Genomic DNA, 21,252 nt, shown 5'->3' with positions numbered 1-21,252 from the left:
TGTCTCTTACACGATCAGGGCTAAAATGTTGGCTAAACAAAGTGAATGTTGTTATATGTTCAATATGTATATGAATATAATCACTTTTATCTCAGATGTCACCACAGTTGGCTGACTGAAATGAAATGACAAACTTTGAAATCAAATCGGAGACCTAAAACTTCCCATTTAACTTGACAGCTAGTATTTATTACAGGCAGCACCACAGTCTCATCTTGTTGATTCCAGGCAATATTCTGTCTGTGCAATGTTTAAAGCTAATAAATCACAGGCATTCTTTTCTGTGCTATGGGCAAGAATAATACCACTAAACATGAAGATTATTTTTCTTTTTACATTCATGTATTAATCATTCTTCCCCTTTACAATGTTCTGGAAGCGTCTTTTTGGCGACATACAGTATGTTTAGTTCAGTAAATGTAATATTTTATCTGAAACATTGCACAAAAGTTGAGTGACTTTATATTCTTGTTAAGATGCCACTGGGATACTAAATCTTTATACGATACATCCGTATGTTGATCTGTTAAACCCAGAAGACTAACATACATTTTTTGTAACACATTCACAAAGGTTTTGTGTATTTTACCCGATTTAAGAATAGAAAATACTACATCAAAATATATCATAATGTCATACTTCATGATATGTTCATGACAAATCAAAATGCGCTTTACTTGAAGTCAAAGAATATCTTCATTACACTGCCATAATGATGTCATGACAGTGAATTTAGGGTATCCTGTCCGGATCCTGTCAAACATGAATTGGTGTGTAACCTTGCACATCTAATTATGATAATCATTATGTCAACTAGCCATAAACACAAAAATAGATGCATATTTTGTGAATGTCAAGTTGGCATGACAAAGACATTTTCTGGTCATGTCACTTTGATTTATGTCAGGTTGTCATACTCAAGACAACCCAAACAATGTCAACTTCTCATTACAAAAACCAAATGACACTTGATGACAGCAGTCATAAACGTTTATGACATTGACATAATGTTTATGACTGCTATCATGTAACAGTTATGACAGTGTTATGTCACTATTATGACAATACCTTCAAGTAAAGTGTTGCCATTCTTTTTCTATATACAGCACATTTTTAATAGAAGAAATATTACATGTTTTGCAGTTCTAACAGGTAAGAAAAGTTCAGATCAATTATTGTTACATTTAGTTAATTGAAAATATGAGATGTGCACAAAGACAGTTGGTATTTAAGATGATTCTTATTTGCAATTTGTATGACCTTACAAAACGTTACAATTCTAGTAGGATCCAGAAGCTAGCAGAGCCTTTTCTGGTTAATTTCAGATCAGGATAGTCTTTCTCCATTTCCCAGCTGCAGCTCAGGTGATCTTGACTAACGCACACAACCACTTCAATTGCTCCTTGGGCACTGTAGTCACCGGAAGCCACCTACAGCTTCCAATGTTTGTTCTTTTTATCTATTGTGTGCTTAAAATGCTCAATGCTTGTAGTATGCAGATGTCAAATTGCTGTATGTAGTAGCATGCTGGCAAAATAGCATTCTATCTATCCTATCTTTTGAAAAATCTGCTGAAAGTCTGTGAAACCAGGTGTGTTACTACCTCTCAGGAAAACAAGGTCAAGCACCATGAAAATATCCATCTCTTTGTGCCTGTAAATGGGCTCCTGACCTTTGGCTCAGACATTAAGTGACACTGATGACAGCGCTGAAATTTCTCAATAACTGGGAACAAGTGTGGATCCTTTTGACTCAATAAAATGATTTGAGTTATAAGTTGAGTTATTTACCAATAATAGAGTATACCTGTAATGTTGCATGTTGAAAGATGAGGTGATGGACATGTTGAAAAACACTTGAAAAAGAAAATCCCACTTGATTTTGGTGTATACTTTTTCACACCTGTGGACAGGGCATATTGGAGTAATGATCTGTGCCTGTTCAAGTCTTGGTGAAGTCAAGCATGAATGTTCCTTCTCAACAAGGAATTTATGTGGAAGTGCAGACTGTTTCTTGTTTGTAGACTAAAACTATTCAAGGAAACATTTCCATCATACACTGCTTGTTTGTTTTTGACAAATATCTCCTTGGATATTGCGTTTATGAAAATATCAACAGACTGATGTTGAGGGAAATGTCAGATATGAGCCCCCTAAGCTCTTACCAAATATATGAATTATGATTCAGCATTGTTGTTATAAAACTAGGAATAAGTTTATTGTGGAACCGGAAAAGAAAAATCTTGCCAATCATTCCTTTTACTGAACATTTGAAGATGAAGAATAGTTTGTCAGCTGTGTTGACCTGTGCGCAAAAGAAACAGTAAAAGACTCGCAGTTTGAAACGTCCGTAAGCTGATATGACAACAATGATAATGAACTGGCTCAAAAACAAGTCAAGAATATAAATTAGGTCTGGTGAAGGATCAGAGCCTTGGTTCACTGTTGGAATATGCGGATACAGCCTGAGAGGAAACTCATTTCAGTGTTATTCTTAGTCCATGTAAATGTGTTGGTAGTCTGCTGGTGGCAGAAGTAAGAAATATATTAAAATAAACGTAAAGATATACAGCACTCAAAACTTAACTTAAGGCTTGACGGCAGAGGAGGGGAAATGAATAAGGAGGGCCTATTTCATTTGTGCAGCTGCCCACTTCTGAGGCACCTGCCCAACGTCTAACGTCAGCAGTTCAAAATCTATGCCAGATCAAGGTGGCTGTAAACCCGTCTCTCCCACAGAAAAACTGGGCTGATGTGGGTGTATATACAATTTAATGATAAAATAAAGATAATGAGCTTGTACCTTAGTGTGTTATCTCATTCATTAGAGTACAATAACTGAGTTTTTGTAGCAACTTTATTATAATGTCTTTCTGCCTCTGTCTCTTTTGTGTGGAGTATTTCTGTCCACTCACGGCGCCTGCTCAGCTGTTTCTCTTTTGACTCAATCTTGCCTTGGTGCAGGTTGCAGTGTCTGGTAGATCTTTGACTGAAAGGTCATGCTTGAGAGGTTGAAGATAAATTCATTGCTTCGGGACAAGTTTTTTTTTTTTTTTTAAACCAATTATTGTCAGTAGATATTTGAAACACCACAACTCGGGCAACAGGTTTGAGATCTTTATCACGTTTGAACTCTATGACTATGGAAATGGAATTGTGACCTTTTGAAGTGTATTCTGTTTTACTGTTTTATTCAAAAAGATCTATGTCAAACTATCACTTATAGGATTGACAGGCTCCTCAATCTTTGGAAGATATAGGGTCAAACCAGCCAAGGAAGCACTGCACAACCATGTAAACAACCAGGCGAGACACATCCAGCTCCAGCATGTCTTTGATCAGACTCCCGACACAGGGCTTCACAGAAGACCTCTGTTACCCATGTTATCATGAAAAGACAGCAGATGTGACCCTGGACCCTTTTTTTTTTTTGGAATATAAAACCCACGTGAATTTCCAGAACAGTGTGAATTTTGTGTCCTCAGGGGATGATTGTGAGCTGGAAGGCTCTAAACAAAGCCACTACGATGTGCATAGGTTAACACAAAAGGAAGACAATTAAAAAAATTTGATGGTTTACTACCTTACAGCTCAAGTACAAATTAGTCTAGGGAAGTTTGACATGTGGTAGTATGGGGACGTTCAGTAGCTCAACTGGTGAGCTACCATGTACAGAGGCTAAAGCTCCTCAACGCAGCTGGTATGTCATTTCCCTCTCTCTGCCCACCAACCTGTCAAGCAACTTTTAAACAAAGGCCACTGGAGCCGAAGAAATAGATAATAGTGAGTTGAATGGCAAACTAACTTGGGTCTTCTGGATGACTATATGCGTGTGTGACTCCACCAAAACACCCTCCAGCAGTAACATAAACTCTTTCGCCTTTTCAGAACTAACTGACAGTTCTGCAAATATGCCCTGAGACTTGAATATACCAAAAGTTATTTTTGTGTCCACATATACACAAAAGGGAGAAAGAAGGAGACCAATATCCTTGTACGCAAATCAATAGATCTTTTGTAAAAGACCATCAAATTTCCAGGTGTCTTGTTATTTCAGATGAAAGGGTTATCTTTGTACACGTACATAATAGCCCAGTAATTTATCATTTAAAAATGTGATATTTGTCAGGTGAGGCGTATCAGTTTTTGCATTTTTATGTGAGTAACGTGTGACTGCAAACTTAAAAAAAAGTGTGTGTGTACTGCTCAAAAAAATAAAGGGAACACCTAAAAAACACAATGTAACTCCAAGTCAATCACACTTCTGTGAACTCAACCTGTCCAGTTAGGAAGCAACACTGATTGTAAAACAATTTCACCTGCTGTTGTGCAAATGAAACAGACAACAGGTGGAAATGACAACCCCTATAAAGGAGTAGTTCTGCAGGTGGTGACCACAGACCATTTCTCTGTTCTCATCCTTTCTGGCTGATGTTTTGGTCACTTTTGCATTTTGTCAGTGCTCTCACCCCTAGAGCATGAGGCAGTGATTACAACCCACAGAAGTTGCTTAAGTAGAAATATGCATGTTTCTGCTCAAACTGTCAGAAGCAGACTCCATGAGGTTGGTATGAGGGCTGAACGTCCATAAATGGGGCTTGTGCTTACAGCCCAACACCGCGCAGGGCAATTGGCATTTGCCAGAGAACACCAAGAATGGGAGATTCGCCATTGGCACCCTGTGCTCTTCACGGACGAGAGCAGGTTCACACTGAGCACATGTGACAGACGTGACAGAGTCTGGAGACGCCGTGGAGAACGTTCTGCTGCCTGCAATATCCTCCAGCATGACCGGTTTGGTGGTGGGTCAGTAATAATGTGGGGAGGCATTTCTTTGGCGGGCTCCTCCATGTGCTAACCAGAGGTACCCTGACTGCTATTAGGTATCGGGATGAGATCCTCAGACCCATTGTGAGACCATATGCTGGTGCATTGGTCCTGGGTTCCTTCTGATGCATGACAAGGCTTGTCCTTGTGTGGCTGTAGGGTGTCAGCAGTTCCTGTATGATCCATTGATGCTATGGACTGGCCTGCACATTCCCCAGACCTGAATCCAATCGAGCACATCTGGGACATCGTGTCTCGTTCCATCCACCAACGCCACATTGCACCACAGACTGACAGAGTTGACTGATTGTTACACCCCCAGCACTCTAGGGGAAAAGGGGAGGTAACATGAAGGAAAATAAAAGCAAAGATTGAGAAAAGTAATCAGGATTCAATAGACAAAATTAAACATATAACAAATCAACTCTTAAGGTACCCAAATCAGACTTAAAAACCAAAATTAAGAAGGGTCTAGCAAAAGAAAACTCAACAATTCAAACAAAGGGCTCTCTCTTAATCAAGTAAATGGAATGGTAAATGGACTTGTACTTGTATAGCGCTTTTCTAGTCTAACTGACCACTCAAAGCGCTTCACTACATGCCGCATTCACCCCACTCACACACACTCATACAGCACGTCTTAAGATACACATAACTACGTGCTTTCTAATCATTCACACACATTCATACCCCCAATGATACACTGGGGGGGCAACGTGGGGTTCAGTGTCTTGCCCAAGGACGCTTCGACATGTATCCTATACAACATCTCCAAGTGCCTACAAATAATTATCCTAAAAGAGCATAGCCAAGGGAGAGCTACCATCACAGAGTCTTTTCCAGCTGCCCCAGGTTCCTGGTTGGCTCCAGGATCGGTGCATCTATAAAGGAGCTGGTGGGGACTCCGATGAATGAGGACTGAACCAGATGGGTAACCACACAGATGCTGAAACAACAAAAAAACTAAAGCAGTAGGTCATAACACTGATGCTTTAATCCAGGTCTGGGAGGAGATCCCGGGCGTTGTAGGGAGGTCATACAGGCACATGGAGGCCACACACTACTGCGCCTCATTTTGACTTGTCTTGAGGAATTTCAACTGAAGCTGGATCAGCCTGTAATGTGATTTTCCACTTTTATTTTGAGTATGATTCCAAATCCAGACCTCAATGAGATAATAATTTTGATTCACACTGATCATTTTTATGTTATTTTCTTCTCAAAGCATTTCACTATGTAATGAATAACGATTTTGAATAATGATTTTCAACTGGAATATTTAATTCCTTGAGATCTAGGAATTGAAAAGTGTTCCCTTTATTTTTTTAAGCTATATATATATGTGTGTGTCAGGTCTTTACTGGATTTTCTCCAATCTCTTACAGACATCACTTTCAGGTACTGTTCATTTGCTGTTGACCTGACACACTTTTTATGCTCCATTTGTCCAGTGTCTTCAAGTTTGAGAATACCTTGTTCATGTAGAAATACTATTTTTATAGCTGTCTAACTGTGCTAACTTTAGATTTTTACTTTTTTTTTTTGCAGATGCAACAAAAGAAATGGAAACGAATAATGCATGTCTGCAACTGACTGCTAGTAGCAAAGTGCCTATGGATGGAGGTTGAAAGTGGAATTCAAATTTGAAATGTTACGGCAGTTGGCAATTATTTCTTCTCTGTTCCGGGGGCATTCCTCGCAGCATATTAACACTCTCCCGGTAATTACTGGGATATACAGTATACTCTAATGTTAACAGTATCACTTAACAAAACTGACTGAGGTTTGATCAGGTATGTGCGATGACATTACTAACAGCAGCTGAACATAAATTGCATACGGGTGTCAACATTGTTTGTGATGAGAGTACAGTAGGTCTCTGATAGCTTTAGTGAGATGAATTTGTATCGAGGCAGCCCACCACATTCTAAGTGATTCTAAAACGAAGCCATCAGTCCCTGTGATTGATGATCTTAATGTGATCAGACCAGCTCTGTGACTGATTCATGGCAGAATCTTAGAGCAGGCAGTTTCAGTAATGACTGCTGGCAATGAGTCAGGAGTTTTGGAGAGTGTGAGGAGTTGGGAAGGAAAGAGCTCACTACATGATACACAGAAATGTAATAATGATGCAGCATCCACAGCATACTTTACATAGTTAATGTTTATTGTAGACAAAGAACAATACAAAATACAAAACAATGCAGCAAAAGCACAGGAAAAACTACTTTGAGATGGAAACGAGCAAAGAATGTTGCCTCACATGTCAATACAAACAGTATCGTTTCTCGTGTTCACATCACAATAGCTTGTGTTCATGCTGCAAACTGCACACCGCACAGTACACAAAACACCTCCGTCACATTACAACTGTTTGGCATTTGTCCTAAAGCAAAATATGTTTCAACAATGGGCAGAAACAAATAACTGCACAAAAGGGAGATACTTTACTCTACAAACTACACACTTTAAACTGTTTTTATTTTCACATTTTTGTCACCAGTTCCACTCTGCAGATTTTCTTTCACTCAATTGTTTGGAAATAACAGCAAACAGACTGATGGAACAAAAGATCAAAATCAGTTTTGTTTTTTTTCCATGAATTTGCTGCCACACATTTAGAAACACAATACTGCATAATTTTCATATTGTACTGCACAATCAATTTTGAGCAACTTTACAATATAGACATGGATAGATCCCTTTCATAAATTGTATATCCATTCCCTTTTAGGGCTCTTCAATTATACAATTAGATGTAGTTTAAAGAGACACCATAATTTTTTCTTGTAATAGCAGGGTAAGCTATATACATTATAGATTGCACCAACTCAAGTATGGCACTTTGTTGTGGTCAACTTACACATTCCATCATTGCATTGGGCAGTTTTACTGAGCAGATAGATCAGCGAAAGTGCTGCATTCTGCTGTCTAAGCCAGTATTGGTAAATTACTGCTACAACAGTGATCTGACCCTTCAAAGAAAAGCCTCTGTCTGCACTTCAGAGGTATGGATCTTCCTCTTTATGACACGCCAGCCACTGACCTTCACAGACTCCACAGTGATCGTCATAACACTGACCAAAACATTATAAAGCTTCGGTGTGACTGTCACATTAATACCAATCTACCTAGTACTTGTAGAAATAATTTGCGTTCAAGTGATACTAAATTGACACAGCAGGTGTAATTGAGTATCTTTTATCTACCTCTCTGTGCTTGGACCATTTTCAAAGGTCACGTAAATCCACATCCGTGACTTTCCTCTGGTAACAAAATTAAAATGTCACAGTGGTGTGCATTTGGATTAATTTGAATTACATGGCTTCAGGTGGGGATGCACATGAACAAAGCTTCATCTGTAAAACTCTGATACAATAGAGCTGGTAACATGATAGATAAGGACTATGCAATATAGACCATATTAACATCAATCATGTGAAAAAGTCACGATGATTAGGATTTGAAAAACGTAAACATTATAAAACAGTGTTCCAGATCCCAACATAGAAACAAAGTTATCTCAGGCCGGTCACATGGACATATAACAGAAAGATCAATACCATGCTACTTATTCAAACGATAAGTAACACACACACAACATCTTATGTATTTAACATGTGTATTAAAAAGAAGAGACACTGATAATTGACTTCAGCCAATGAATGGAGTTTAAGTATTTACTCATCCAAGCTGTTGTTGGGACATGAACATTTTAAGTCATTGAGATCGCTTATTATATGTCACTGACCTATTACTATTCAGAACATCCATCCATCCTCCATACCTGTTTTTTTTTTTTTTTTCAATTCACGGTCATGGGAGGCTGAAGCCTATTACAGGTGCCATTGGGCGAGAGGCAGGATACACAGGATGGATTACCAGTCCACACAAGGGCCAACGGAGAGACAAACAAGAGATAAACAATAGAAACAGCCATGCATACTCACACCTGCTCCTACAATCAGTTTAGAATCAATGATTAACCGACCATGCATGTTTTTTAAACCATGCCCGAAGAAAACCGTCACATGCACAGGGACACCTATTTGGAACTAAACAAACCTTTTCCAGTTTAGCCTTGAGAATAATTGATTGTTTTTGCAGGCACCAAAGGATGCAGACTTTGAATGCTGACAAGTGACAGTTTCATTATTATGCTACGTTAAGTGGACAGTGAGTGCTCAGAACTTCCAATCCCAAATGGGGGGCAATCTACCAAAATTTGTACCAAAAAATTTCCCACATTTTACATAATTTCCCAAAAATACATCAACAACTAATCTTGTTGTAATTCTTGACCTATCAAAAAGTTATCCAGCATACCTTGTGCACTCTTTTAACTCTACTGTCTCAGCAACTGAGTAACCTAATGTCCTCAAAGAAAAGCAGCAATGAAAATTCTAGTAGAGCCAGTGGTTTCCTACTCTTTATGCATTGAACATGCAGTGTGTAAAAACAATTTCATTTCGTGGCCAGACTTAGACTAGATATAAAATATGGATGTAGACCCTAGTTCTGAAAAGTGAAGTGAATGCTTAAGTGCCTTAAACCTGCACTTTTTCTTATGGACTTTCTGAGGATGACTACTTTGCTCAGAGGTGAAGACTGAAGACCAGAAGGAGGTCTACCCAACTTCTCATATGATCTCTTACTTAAACATTTTCCAACAAGTAGCATCTCTATTGATCAACCACCTGCCTAATATTGGGTAGGTCCTCCTTATACCGCCAAAAGAGCTCTGACCAGTCAGGGTGTGGATGAAGAACATCTAAGGACATCCTGAACTGTCTGGTATCAGAATGTTGACGATCCTTTCGACCCTGTGATTCCCTTGATTCCCAGATGCCCAGATTGGAGGCTTGTTGAAGACCCATTACTCATTGTGTTTGCGGCGCTAACTGCTGTCATACTCAGGGAGGCTGATAATGTAGCGAAGTGCTTTTACTATAGTACGTAGGTGGCAATTGTCATTCTAACTTGTGAGAGTGAATGCCAGAATGCAGATTTATTGAGTATTGATTGACTGAATATGATAATGCAGCACAATTTGGGCCATTTGGAAGCAAAGGAAACCTCTGGTCACCTCACAACTTGAAATCAAATAATTCTTTGACCAAACAGTAACTCTTACCTGGCAAATACCTGACCCTGTTCCTGAAAGATGCTAAACCACTCTTGTCTTTTTCGTTTTTTACAAGCTGTAGCTATAAATAGTGTTTCTCTGTTGTTTGGTGCTGAGTAGGTTCTGCAGAATGGCAGTTAAGAGCTTTCTTGTCGTAAACATCTGCTCGCTGAGGCTGAAAGAGGTGCTTTTAGAGTAGTAACAGTGAACAGACAGTTATATTATAGACCGAATAGCTTAACAATCAATTCAAACGTGATATAAACAGGTCTGATAAGATCCACTGTGGAGACTTTCTACTGCTCACTGTGACATATTGTTTACTGAAATTTATCAAGCTGTATTCTACATGCAACGGCAGAATAAACTTTGACAAACTGCTCTCATGCAAGTTTATCATGTTAAGGTCATATTTACATAAACGGTGACTCTGTATTATCATATCATGGAGGTTAGGCGCTTTACTCCCTACAACAGCAATGAGTAGAGATTTTCTCTGCAGAGCTATGAATCATTGCTGTACATTTGTATCAGTAAACTGTGTTTCTGGTGATTCACAACACTGTTTACTTATTTTGTGCATTTAAAACCTACAGTATTTATAATCTACAGAACATGGCAGCACATTTCCTAATGGGTGGCACGACAAATGCTCTTGTCACACCATATATTTACAAGAAAACCCCCCTTTGGAGAAATTAAGCTGGATATCTCTGGGTATTTTTAATCAAAACTAGAATGAACTCATTTTGTAACTGTCAGAATCTGATATCCGCATAGGGTGCAAAGTTTGCCTCAGGTCAGGCTTTGACACCTCCGTCAGACAGGGACGATTCCTCATACTGCATTTTTTTGGCACTTTCCAAAATGCTGGCAGGCAGGTATTGATCGGATGGTGAGTGCAGCTCATCCATGTCAGTAGTGAAGTGATCAGGACTTTCCCCATTGGATGTCTCCTTGATGACACTGTAGGTAAGTGCCACACTGTAGGACACAGGTTTCTCCATGCGCTGAGGACCACAGTGACATAACTTCTTAAAAGCGGTGCGGAACTTCTGGGACATGGCATTGTAGATGACTGGGTTGATGGCACTGTTTAGGTAGATGCAGAGACGGCAGAAGAGCAGGAACCAGGTATCCAGGTAGGCTTTGTCCAGGAAGGAGTTGACAACCACCAAGGTACGGTAGGGCATCCAAAGTAAGGCGAACAGGACCACCACCACAGCTAGCATCTTCGTCACCTGATAAAAATCAATAATGTTAAAATGACAGAAAGTGAAAATACAAACAGGAACAGTAATTGGACTTTAAGTCTGTGTTCAGGCATATGAGGTCTATTTCAGCCATATTATGGGTCTCTGTGGTTCTGACACCACAAGCATGTGATATTTATTTTTCAGATATGCTTTTATAAGTAGAGATCACTTCTGAAATGGTGGCAAAAAAAACATGTCAGGAGGGATGGGATTTTTGTGGGTGGGGATGCTTTAAATCACTATCCCATAAACTGTTCTTTAACAAAGGTTAGTTCTACTTCTTCTATTTTAATGTAGATACATGCATAAAAAGCTAAAATGACCATTTGTACACATGATGACTGCTTTGACTTATCTTGACTTATCCCAATGGACGAAAGATTCAGAGCATCAATCCAACTGCAATTCAAGAGTGGGTGAAGCTGACATTTTGTACAAACAATCTGTAATCAGCAGGAAAGGACTTACTTTCAAATACATTTAAGATCAGCAAAGTGCTATAACATGATCATTTATGCCCAAAGAAAGCTAAAGTAAAAGACAGAATCTGAAGTCTGGAGATGTTGATGAAAAGGATCTAATACATGAATCAATAAGTGCATGAATGAATGAATAAATAAATGCATACATGAATAGCTGCAACGACAAAACGTTTATTGTATAATTTAGAATTTGCTTAGATATTTGAGTTGAATATATCCTTAAAATCCCAAACATATTGTGTAACTAAACAGCAAGTGGAACTGAAATAAAAATAATGACAAATAATTACATAGAAAAAATTGTTATCAATATGGATCTATCATATCTAGAAGTTATGGAGGTTTTAGACATTCTGAATATGTATTTTTCCAAGAAGAATTATCTTAAATTCCTTATTTTCTTGTGTGATACTATCAGTTGCAATGATTTAAAAAAAAAAGATTAAAGACATAAAAAAATGGAAAGTGGCCTTAAAATTGTTTTTAGTGATTTAGACCTACATGAGTTTGCATTCAATAACCATTATGTACAACTTCTTCCTGCTACTGACTCCTAAAGTGGTCCCTTGTGAAAAACTTTTTCAATTTGATATTGATAAGTGTTTTTAAAATATATATGGAATATATATCCATTTTATATATCCACACAGTTTCCTTTTTGAGAAACTCATCTGGTCTCCTGCATTCCATTATGAGAGTATACGTGTGCCCTTTTAAGAGAGGATTTAAAAACTGTTTGCAGTATTTTGATTCAGCCCTAAATCTTCCAAATACTTTCCTGTTCATACTTTCTCATTTGGCATGCTGATAAACCGTTCCCAACATTTATATGGACAAGAGGTTCTACCCAGCTAATTAACTTTTCTTAAGTAAGATTTGCATAATTACATTTGGGAATAAAAGCTTTGCATGCCAGATACTGCAAAGACTTCTAACACCCCCAGGTCCACAGAAAAGCTGTTAATTAATTGGTAATTGCACCACATGATGCAGCAATAATGAAACACTTTGAACTAAGAGCTGTTTTATTCATTTTGTTTTGTTACTTTTCCCTTATTTTGTTCAAACTGTATAACTTGAGCTAAGAACATATCACACCTCACTCAAGCCTCCCAAGTCTAATTGGTTACTGACTGTATGATGTGTCCCTGAAGAAGAGAAGTTACAGGTGGTTATTGCTGCTGGCAGGAATAACCTCCTGTACTGTCCTTTGTTGCAGCAGAGCTGAAGAAGCCTCTGACTGAACACACTTTTTTCATCATTCTGTTGTGTAAACGTTGAGCAGTATTGTCATATTCACCACCTTGTGCACCATTCGTCTTTGTACAACCAGCTCCAGGTAATGCGTTTTAACACATGATGAAAGAGGAAGATTATCCAGTGTTGCTCGGTCTGTGTCTCTGTTGATGGGACACTCAGTCAAGGCCTCTTTGTTGAACCTGAATATCCATATTTTTCTTCCATGGAGCTTAAAAAGGCAAAACACCCTCAAAGGTTATTTTAAGCAAAAATTAAAAATCACCCAGTCTGAATGCTTGCCAACAGTATTGATATTTTTAACTTTAAAAAGCAGCCCTTTGTAGTTGTCATAGCCATTATTCAATCGCACGTTGCACTGATGAATTTCAGCTCGAATTCAAATGCACATTAAAGCCTTCATTTGCTTCTTTAACAACCATGTTAAAATCTTAATGTAGATCTTGTGCATTATTTAGTCATATCCACATTTATATTGTGTCAGCTGCAGGCAGGTGAGTGTAATGTGACTTCAGCAAGTAACAAACCTCATGCAACATCTTCATTACTTCTTGACCTCTTAAGTAACTTGGTAATAAAGATGAAGTGGATCACCACTTGTATCCACAATAAGCAGCAAATGGTGACAACCAGAAACATGTGACTGTTTGTTTGTCAAATGCACACGTGTTTGTCTGAAGACAAACTGATGGAGAAAAGAGCCAAAAGCCTATTTGAGTTGGGGTTAACTGATCCGACAATCCAACAAAGCATGAAGCTGCTTCAGGGGACCCCACCCCCTGTCATTCCAGCAAGGCGTCTTCTCTAATCTGATAAACAAACTCTACCTGAGATAGCATGGTCTGTCTTTGCTTTCAGAGCATTCTGCTTGATTTTAAACAGAGTAAGAGAACTGTCTGCATGATTTTTTTCTTTACATGAGGAAGATGATGAAACAGGTTTGCACTGTGGTTTATCTAATGTATAACAGTGTGCCCAAAGGCAGTGAACGACATAAATGAAATGGTTGTTACAGTCTAGATACTAAAAGACCTCATAGTCTTATCATTTTTGTCACATGTTTGAATAATACATTTCTGCTTTAGTTTTCAAAAGGTGGACAGCCTTGGTTCCATATAATGGGGTGAAAAAAGGATTCTTGCTGGGTTTAAAGTAAGTTTGCGAAAGGATTTTCAGAAAATTTCTTGGAGAGAAATAAAAATATATAGAAAATAAACTATGCCTTCACTAACAGCTGATTTTAACTCTTTCCACCCAGGAGGTCCTGTACTGAGACCATTTTTGGAAGGTTGCTGAGCAACCTAGCACTACAATGACTGAAATAGACGCAGCTTTAGTGGAGCTGTACTTTATAATATTTAGAGGTAAAAATCAGTTGCAGTAAATTTGCTGTTTACTAACTGATTGCTGTAAATCTGTTATTCACCCTCTAACATGCAGTTTTGATAAGTGAGAAGTACATATTTTTGCTGGAGTGTTATTACGGCCTGGAAATTGGGACAAAGGGACATATTGTATTTCAAAATTCCCCCAGGTGTGTATTATCCATGGGGCCTAAGGTTGATCATTTTGATCTTTGAGCTATTATTTAAAGGATTTGCAGATGTTTTTTCAGATGGAAACTGCAAAAGGACGACAAAAAATTGCAAAATGCTTAAAGGATTTATGCTCTGCTGCCAGAAAGCCCAGACTGTTTTCTGACAGCTCTGACATTTGGTTTTATCTTGATGTTTCCCAACTTTTCCCACTTTTGTAACACTGAAAAGTCAAAGACAATTTAGCAAAGAAACCCATTTCAAATTATATATCAAGGCATTTTGTTACTAGCAGCCTGTCTAAAAGACATAGTTTGTTCCCTTGTCTTTAGTTGCACCTACAAAAGATGACAGTTTGAAAGACTGGTATTAGCTCTTTGCACCACCATGGTGACTGCAAAAGAGCTAATACCTGAAAACTTGGCATATTACAGCATAGCGCAGTGTGTTTTTAAAAATTTGAGGAAACAAGTGACAGACAATTAGCATGTGGGAGAAAAAAAGTACAGCAGATGAACAGTAGCTGAAAGTGATGCTCTTAAGAAATCGGAAAATAAATCCAGCAAAGGCCTAAAACAGGACCTGAGAGATGCATCTGGACCATCAGTCAATGCATAGTTTTCCCTGAAGCTTCATAATAAATAGTCTCCATGGAATGTGGCTGTAAAGAAGCCATTTTTAAAGAAGGGAAACAAGGAGAAAACACTGAGGTATGCCAAATGACACAAGAAGTGGACTGAAATCAGTGGCAACAGGTCTTATGGATTGATGAATCCTCCCCTGAGTCTGACCTCAACATTAATGAAGCACTATTGGATCATTTTGACAGAGAACGGAGCAAAAGGCAGCCAACAAAGAAGAGCTTTGGAATGTCCTTCAAGAAGCCCAGAGAACTATTGAAGACTATTTAAAAAAAAAGAAAGATACAATAAAGCTTGTCTGAGAGGGTTCAGGCTGTGCTGAAGAATAAAGGTGCTCAATACACAATATTGACTTTCAAGCACATTTCCAAACACATTATATACTTATATACAGAATTTTTTTAATTCATGTTTACATGTTTTAACAAATTGCTGCATCTATTTCCTTTTTTTTTCTTGAGGCTATCCCACAGGACAGTATAACTCTACTGACTCCCAAATAAGTGAATGTGGATTTTTGTTCAAGGTGTCCACAAAACAAAAATTTTGGGGTCTAATTCATCCTAAACTAATGCTACAGTGAGTATTATAATTATAATTATTATATACATTCAGTTGTCGTAGTGACTCCTTAACCAACAAAACTTTAGTTTTCAGAAGGTAATCAGAAAAGATTTGTTTTTCTTTGATAAGAAGGGAAAATGGCTGACAGAAGAGATTTGAGGGACAACAACATTAAACATAAAAAAAAACTTATAAAGACTGATCTCATAAGTGAACTCATTCAAGTGTTTAATTTTTTTCTGAGGGGGGTGAAATGAAGGCTTTATACTGCTGACATTGGGTACAGATGGACCCGTGATCCCCTATCCACGCATCATTACACAAAATGAGTTCAATGAACAAACATGGACCCACCTGTCTGCGGGAGGCAGCCGTGGTGCTGCTGGAGGAACTGGTGCTGATCATCCTCCCTCCCTGACTCACCTCCCTCTTCCACTTCTTACTGCCGCCTTTCGGATCTGAGGGCAGCGGGTTAAGGAAAAGTATCCTGGCGATCAGTCCGTACAGAACCGTGGCCAGTATGAGTGGTAGCACGTAAAACACCGTGAAATCCGTGAAATAAATGGGGAGGTAGTGACTCCTGGACACTTTATAGGCGCAGGTGACCAACACCACGTTGTCGTACACTAACTTTTTGGTGTCGGAAAGAAAGAGCCACATGATGCAGTAGACAGAAGTAAGCGCCCACACCAACATTATTATTTTCTTAGCCCTGGATAAAGTGCACAAGAATTGCGCTTTGATGGGGTGGCAGATGGCGATGTAGCGCTCCACTGTGAAGGCGGTGATGGAGCAGGATGACGCGTTTATCCCGAGGTACTGGAAATAAGTGATCCCCAGGCAGCCCGCGTAACCGTACACCCACTGTCCGCATAGGGCGTCGGTGATGTTGGGCAGCCCGGCGGCAGTCAGGACCATCAGGTCAGCGACCGCTAGGCTCACGAGGTAACAGTTAGTGGGAGTCCGCATGTGTTTGGTGGTCAGGACCACCAGAATGACCATCACGTTCCCCACGATCCCCAACCCGCATATAAGGGACACCAAAAACACGCTGACCACCTTGTATTCAACAGTGTAGTCAGTCCAAACACCCAGGGTCTGGTTATCGTGCACCGACGTGTCATTCTCCATAGTCATGTTATCCATGGTGATGTTTTCCATACCGGGGGAGACTGAATACCTGTGCACTTTTCATCCACACATAATCCAACCAAACTGCTCTTTTCTCTCCATCAAGTCAATCATCTGATTTTTCAAAGCCATCAAAAGAAACTCCTATACGTGTCCCATGCAAGCCTGTTAAAAAAAAAAGATGACTGCTGGTTAAAGTTTTCAGACAGAGGAGAGGATGTGTTGCAAGGCAGCTCCGCGCGCTCTTGTCTCACTGCCCAAATGTTGATGACTGAGAGCTTCCTACAGAGCCTCTGAGCTCCCGAGAGCCTCGTAGTGAAGTCACGGGCTGACGCACTGGAACTAGTAACTTCTTCTTTTCATTCCAGGGACAACTATGCTTATATCTTACACTAATATGTCCTGTTAAAGATTGAAGGAAATGTGGTATTGTGTGTGTGTTTATTTTTATTTTTTTATCTTAATGTTTTTTGTGCAGATTAAGGACTTTTGTATTACTAATGCAGATTTTTTTTTGTACTGTTTACTGAGTATAATTTGTGAATTCTGTTCATAAATAAATATTTTATCGGAACAAAGCATCCCCTAGCAGGTCATTATACACATAAGTCATTTGCAGATATAATTTGATTATAAATAAAAATATTTTTCATTTAATTTATATTATAATTAACATCACACTACAGTTATTGATGCTGTAAAATATGCTCTATGAGAGTAGTTTTGATGCTGATTGTAACTGTTTGAATGTTATTTGAACAATTCAGGTAAGTAAAAGCAACAGCTCCTCAGCAGTCAAGGTTCTCAACTCCATTATTTGCATCTGCATTATATGATATTTACCTTCCGTTTTTCTTGCATTTACAACGCAGCACCTTACAGGTGTGGAAAATCTTGAAGAATAAGGTTATCAAAAATTTGTAATTTACCACTCATTTGATACAACTATGTGTGTAATATTTTATCAATTACAAAAAGTAAAATGTGTTTTAGTCACCCCAGTCAAGGTAATCCTAGGATCTTAAGTAGAAAGTCCTTGAAGATGTCTCACCTCTGATTCCAGAGTTTCTCAGTTATAACTGATTGGTAATAAGTCCAGTTATTTAACCTCTTGTGGGGCAGTTAGCACCTTCAGAGTGGCTGAGGTCACGTGTGTCTGTGACCCACCCAGCGATCATGTAGGTCACTGGGGCCATTGAGGTCACATGTGGGTTGTTTACCCTCTCAGCCATCATGTGAAACGTTACAGCCACATGAAGCAAGGTGGTGGTGGTGGTTCAAAAGCCTGGGAACGGATGTATCTGGCTCACTGGTGGTCACTGATAGAACACAATAGTTGTATTTTAACTATGTTTTATTTTATATGACTTTATCTCATTTCTCTTCTACCATATGCCATCTCTATTAATTAGTAAAACTGTTTTCAAAGGAGTGTCCCTTTTACTTGTGGGTGTACTGCTGAGTCTTGATCTGAGCAGCTGACTCTCCTGTGCTGAGCCATGTTTAATCCCACATACAAATAGGTTCACGGGTCATTTGGTAGCACTTCATGGCTGCCTCGCTTTGCAGTTTGTTTGCTTTGCGATTGCCATTGCAAAAACAAGCACACAGCATTAATATCTTCTGATCAAACGGGTGCTCTCAGCTTCTTGCTTGTTGCTAAACTGACCCATGGAGGTGCAATAGAGGGAATTGGGGGTTCTTCTCCGTGACATCATCTCAAGTCTGTATCAGAAAGTGTGAAAGCAGACAAACACACACGTCCCATTGAGCATATTACACCCTGCTACAAAGTATTTTACAGTCTCAGGACATCTATACAGAAATTGCACCTGAGGTCTTAATAAAGGCCTTACTGAATGCTTTTGGACTGTTGGAACCTTTTTTCCATAATTCTTAAAATTCTAAACTAAATGTGACAGTTTCCCATATTTTGTGTTTGCACCACAGGAACGATGGATGGATGAATGATGGACTATTTATAATTCATACAACTCATGTAACTGAAGGTCTTTTTTTCATTCAGGTTTTAGAATGATGGCAGCCTACTGGAGTAGCTCTCAACATACTGTGACTTTCTTTTCACCTCATTGAAATTTTTCTAATAGAAGTTTTTACTGTCAAACTGCAGCTTTTTAAGAACACTGTTAAGCTGGTTTGGTTGCTGTGCTGCTTAAATTATTTCTGCAGTCAACTTTGGCTGTCATGATACACAACCATGGCAACAGGTAAAATTCATTTTCTATACATTAAAATGCATAGAAGGGATATCTGAAGGAATCGTATGGATGCAGAGCAGGAACAAAATACAGAGAAATAAGGAAGAAGTTTAAACCATTTCTTCTCTTGATCATCACAAGGAGTGTGAGCTCAATATTGGAGAAATTGGAGGAATTTGGCAATATCGGCATGGCAACAGTTTTTTCACCCTTATATGGTTACATTAACAACTGTAACACTTCTCTACTTAACCTAACTCTCTACTTTAAGATGATATGGGCAGACAGAGAGGTATTGCAGTGCTTATTGGCAGCATATGGTGTGGTCCTGGGCACATCTGTGGTCCCCAGATCTTGAACACAAAGAGTTTGTGTTCATGTTGTCTACTGAGAGAGTTCACTGATGTTACTTGCCGTTTTTTTTAGCTTATAACACTAACTTTAATAATAATTTATAATGCAGCAATATCATTCCCATTCAGGGATAAATCAAATATTACTGAACTGAATTGAATTGAATTGAATTGAATTGAATTGAATTTAATTGAATTGAATTGAATTGAATTGAATTGAATTGAATTGAATTGAATTGAATTGAATTGAATTGAATTGAATTGAATTGAATTGAATTGAATTGAATTGAATTGAATTTTTTCAGTTCCTACATCATAGTTGTAGCTTTACTTTCATGAAGGGGAACTTCAGGGGTAGGGAATCCAAAAACCTAAATAAAAGATAGAGCCACAATAAAGCCCTGGATTCACTGAGATGGTGGAAATGTGGCCTGATTGTCTGGCTTCCCCCACCCTATGGCTGACGAATTAGTCACTTTAGCATTATTATCCATATGATCAAACACAACCAGAAAAAATCCCTCGTTGGCATGTTATCCTTGAGAGAGTTTCCCGGTTCCTAGAATCCTTACAGAATCCTTAGAGCTATTTGTCTTGAATTTGCCTTTTGAAGCTGTCTCCTAGGGTTTGTACTTGAGCTGTCTTGGTCAGGCCTGTCAATCAGACTGGCATTTTCTAGCCACTGGTAGCATTTTTTTAACATCATTCATTTCCTCAGTCTTAATCCCATAAAGGGACTTAGTCTTCCATGTTTCCCTCTCCTCATTGGCTCCTTCTTTCTTCTGCTGTCTGACTCTGACATCAGTTCAACAACAGACAGACATATAGTTTGAGAAAAGAGAAAATAAAGCCATCTTTCCTAAACTGGGACAGCCGCCAGTGCTGCTCAGAGATTCATCCCCTGGGGGTCTTACCACCATTTGTACCTTGAATTATGTGACCTGAATATTTCACCTGATGGACTGGTAGGTCAGAGGCACACTCTTAAATGACTGTCAAGGTGCTGAGTACCCTGCATTTATTTAGAGATCAGGAAGTCTCCTGGATAAGGACTAAAAACTCTTCAAAAACCAAAAGATGAAGTCATGCTGCTTAAATTTCTACATAAGCTCTAAGGATTTTTTGGAATATTACCAAAACAGAAATAATTGGAGGGAAAATTACATAAAATTACTATTTCATCAGCCAGGGCCATTCTGTGTGGAGTGTCCATGTTTTCTCTCTGCTTCCATGGTTTCTATTCCAGCTTCCTCCCACCATCCAAAAACGTACATTAGTGTAATTTGGGATTCTAAAGTGACCCTAGGAGTGGGTGTGAGGGTGCCCTGTTGTTTGTCTCGGTGTTGACCCTGCGATGGGCTGGCGACCTGTGCTGGTTGTACCCTGTCTCTTGCCCAATGGAGGCTGGGATAAGCTCAATTGTTGAGTAATGTAATTCCATTACATCTTAACACAGAAAGCGATGAGCAAGACATCAAGAGATACAATTCTCCTTGCATGTGTGGATTTGACGGGGCTGCTTCTCAATGGTACGGGAAAGTGCTTCACTGTCCACATTCAACTCCATGTGCAGATACCCCTTGCAGACCACCAAACTGATACATGCAGACTCATGATCTGACTGTCAATGATTAGCATCCCCCTCCTTCTGGTGTTTTTGGTCTGGTAGCCAGAAAGATAAACAAACGGGCCGAGGTTTCAGGCAGTTGTTCAACTTCTGTTCAGGCTGGTGCGACTGTGTATCCTTGGGGAAGCTGAATGGGCAACAATGAAAAAAGAACGGCAGTGGATGAAATTACTAATATTTCAGCACAGCAGGCAATGCAGCTCTTTGTTACTGTATACATAACCATCCCTTGAGGC

At 39.0% G+C, this 21,252-nt stretch overlaps 1 protein-coding gene across 1 annotated transcript; it reads right to left on the bottom strand.

Annotated features, from left to right (window-relative positions):
- Positions 1 to 7,073: 7,073 nt before the first annotated feature.
- Positions 7,074 to 16,974, bottom strand: trhra (thyrotropin-releasing hormone receptor a). The gene is made up of 2 exons (XM_072394803.1): positions 16,041 to 16,974; positions 7,074 to 11,192 (listed from the first exon to the last, which is right to left on the bottom strand). Exons 1-2 carry the CDS (start codon positions 16,845 to 16,847, stop codon positions 10,752 to 10,754), a joined length of 1,248 nt encoding a protein of 415 aa, XP_072250904.1. The 5' UTR covers positions 16,848 to 16,974; the 3' UTR covers positions 7,074 to 10,751.
- Positions 16,975 to 21,252: the final 4,278 nt, after the last annotated feature.

Source organism: Leuresthes tenuis, unplaced genomic scaffold (assembly GCF_036924035.1).
Source record: "Leuresthes tenuis unplaced genomic scaffold, fLeuTen1.0.hap1 SCAF_10, whole genome shotgun sequence".
NCBI classification, from domain to species: domain Eukaryota; kingdom Metazoa; phylum Chordata; class Actinopteri; order Atheriniformes; family Atherinopsidae; genus Leuresthes; species Leuresthes tenuis.
The sequence above is the reverse complement of the archived record's forward strand: the minus strand, read 5'-3'. Positions and strand labels throughout refer to the sequence as shown.

Excerpts from the sequence above, each read along its gene's own strand:
- trhra (XM_072394803.1), bottom strand. The coding sequence starts at position 16,847 with ATGGAAAACATCACCATGGATAACATGACTATGGAGAATGACACGTCG. Across the intron at positions 11,193-16,040 it reads CGGCTGCCTCCCGCAGACAG|GTGACGAAGATGCTAGCTGT; the intron begins GTGGGTCCATGT and ends GATTTTTATCAG.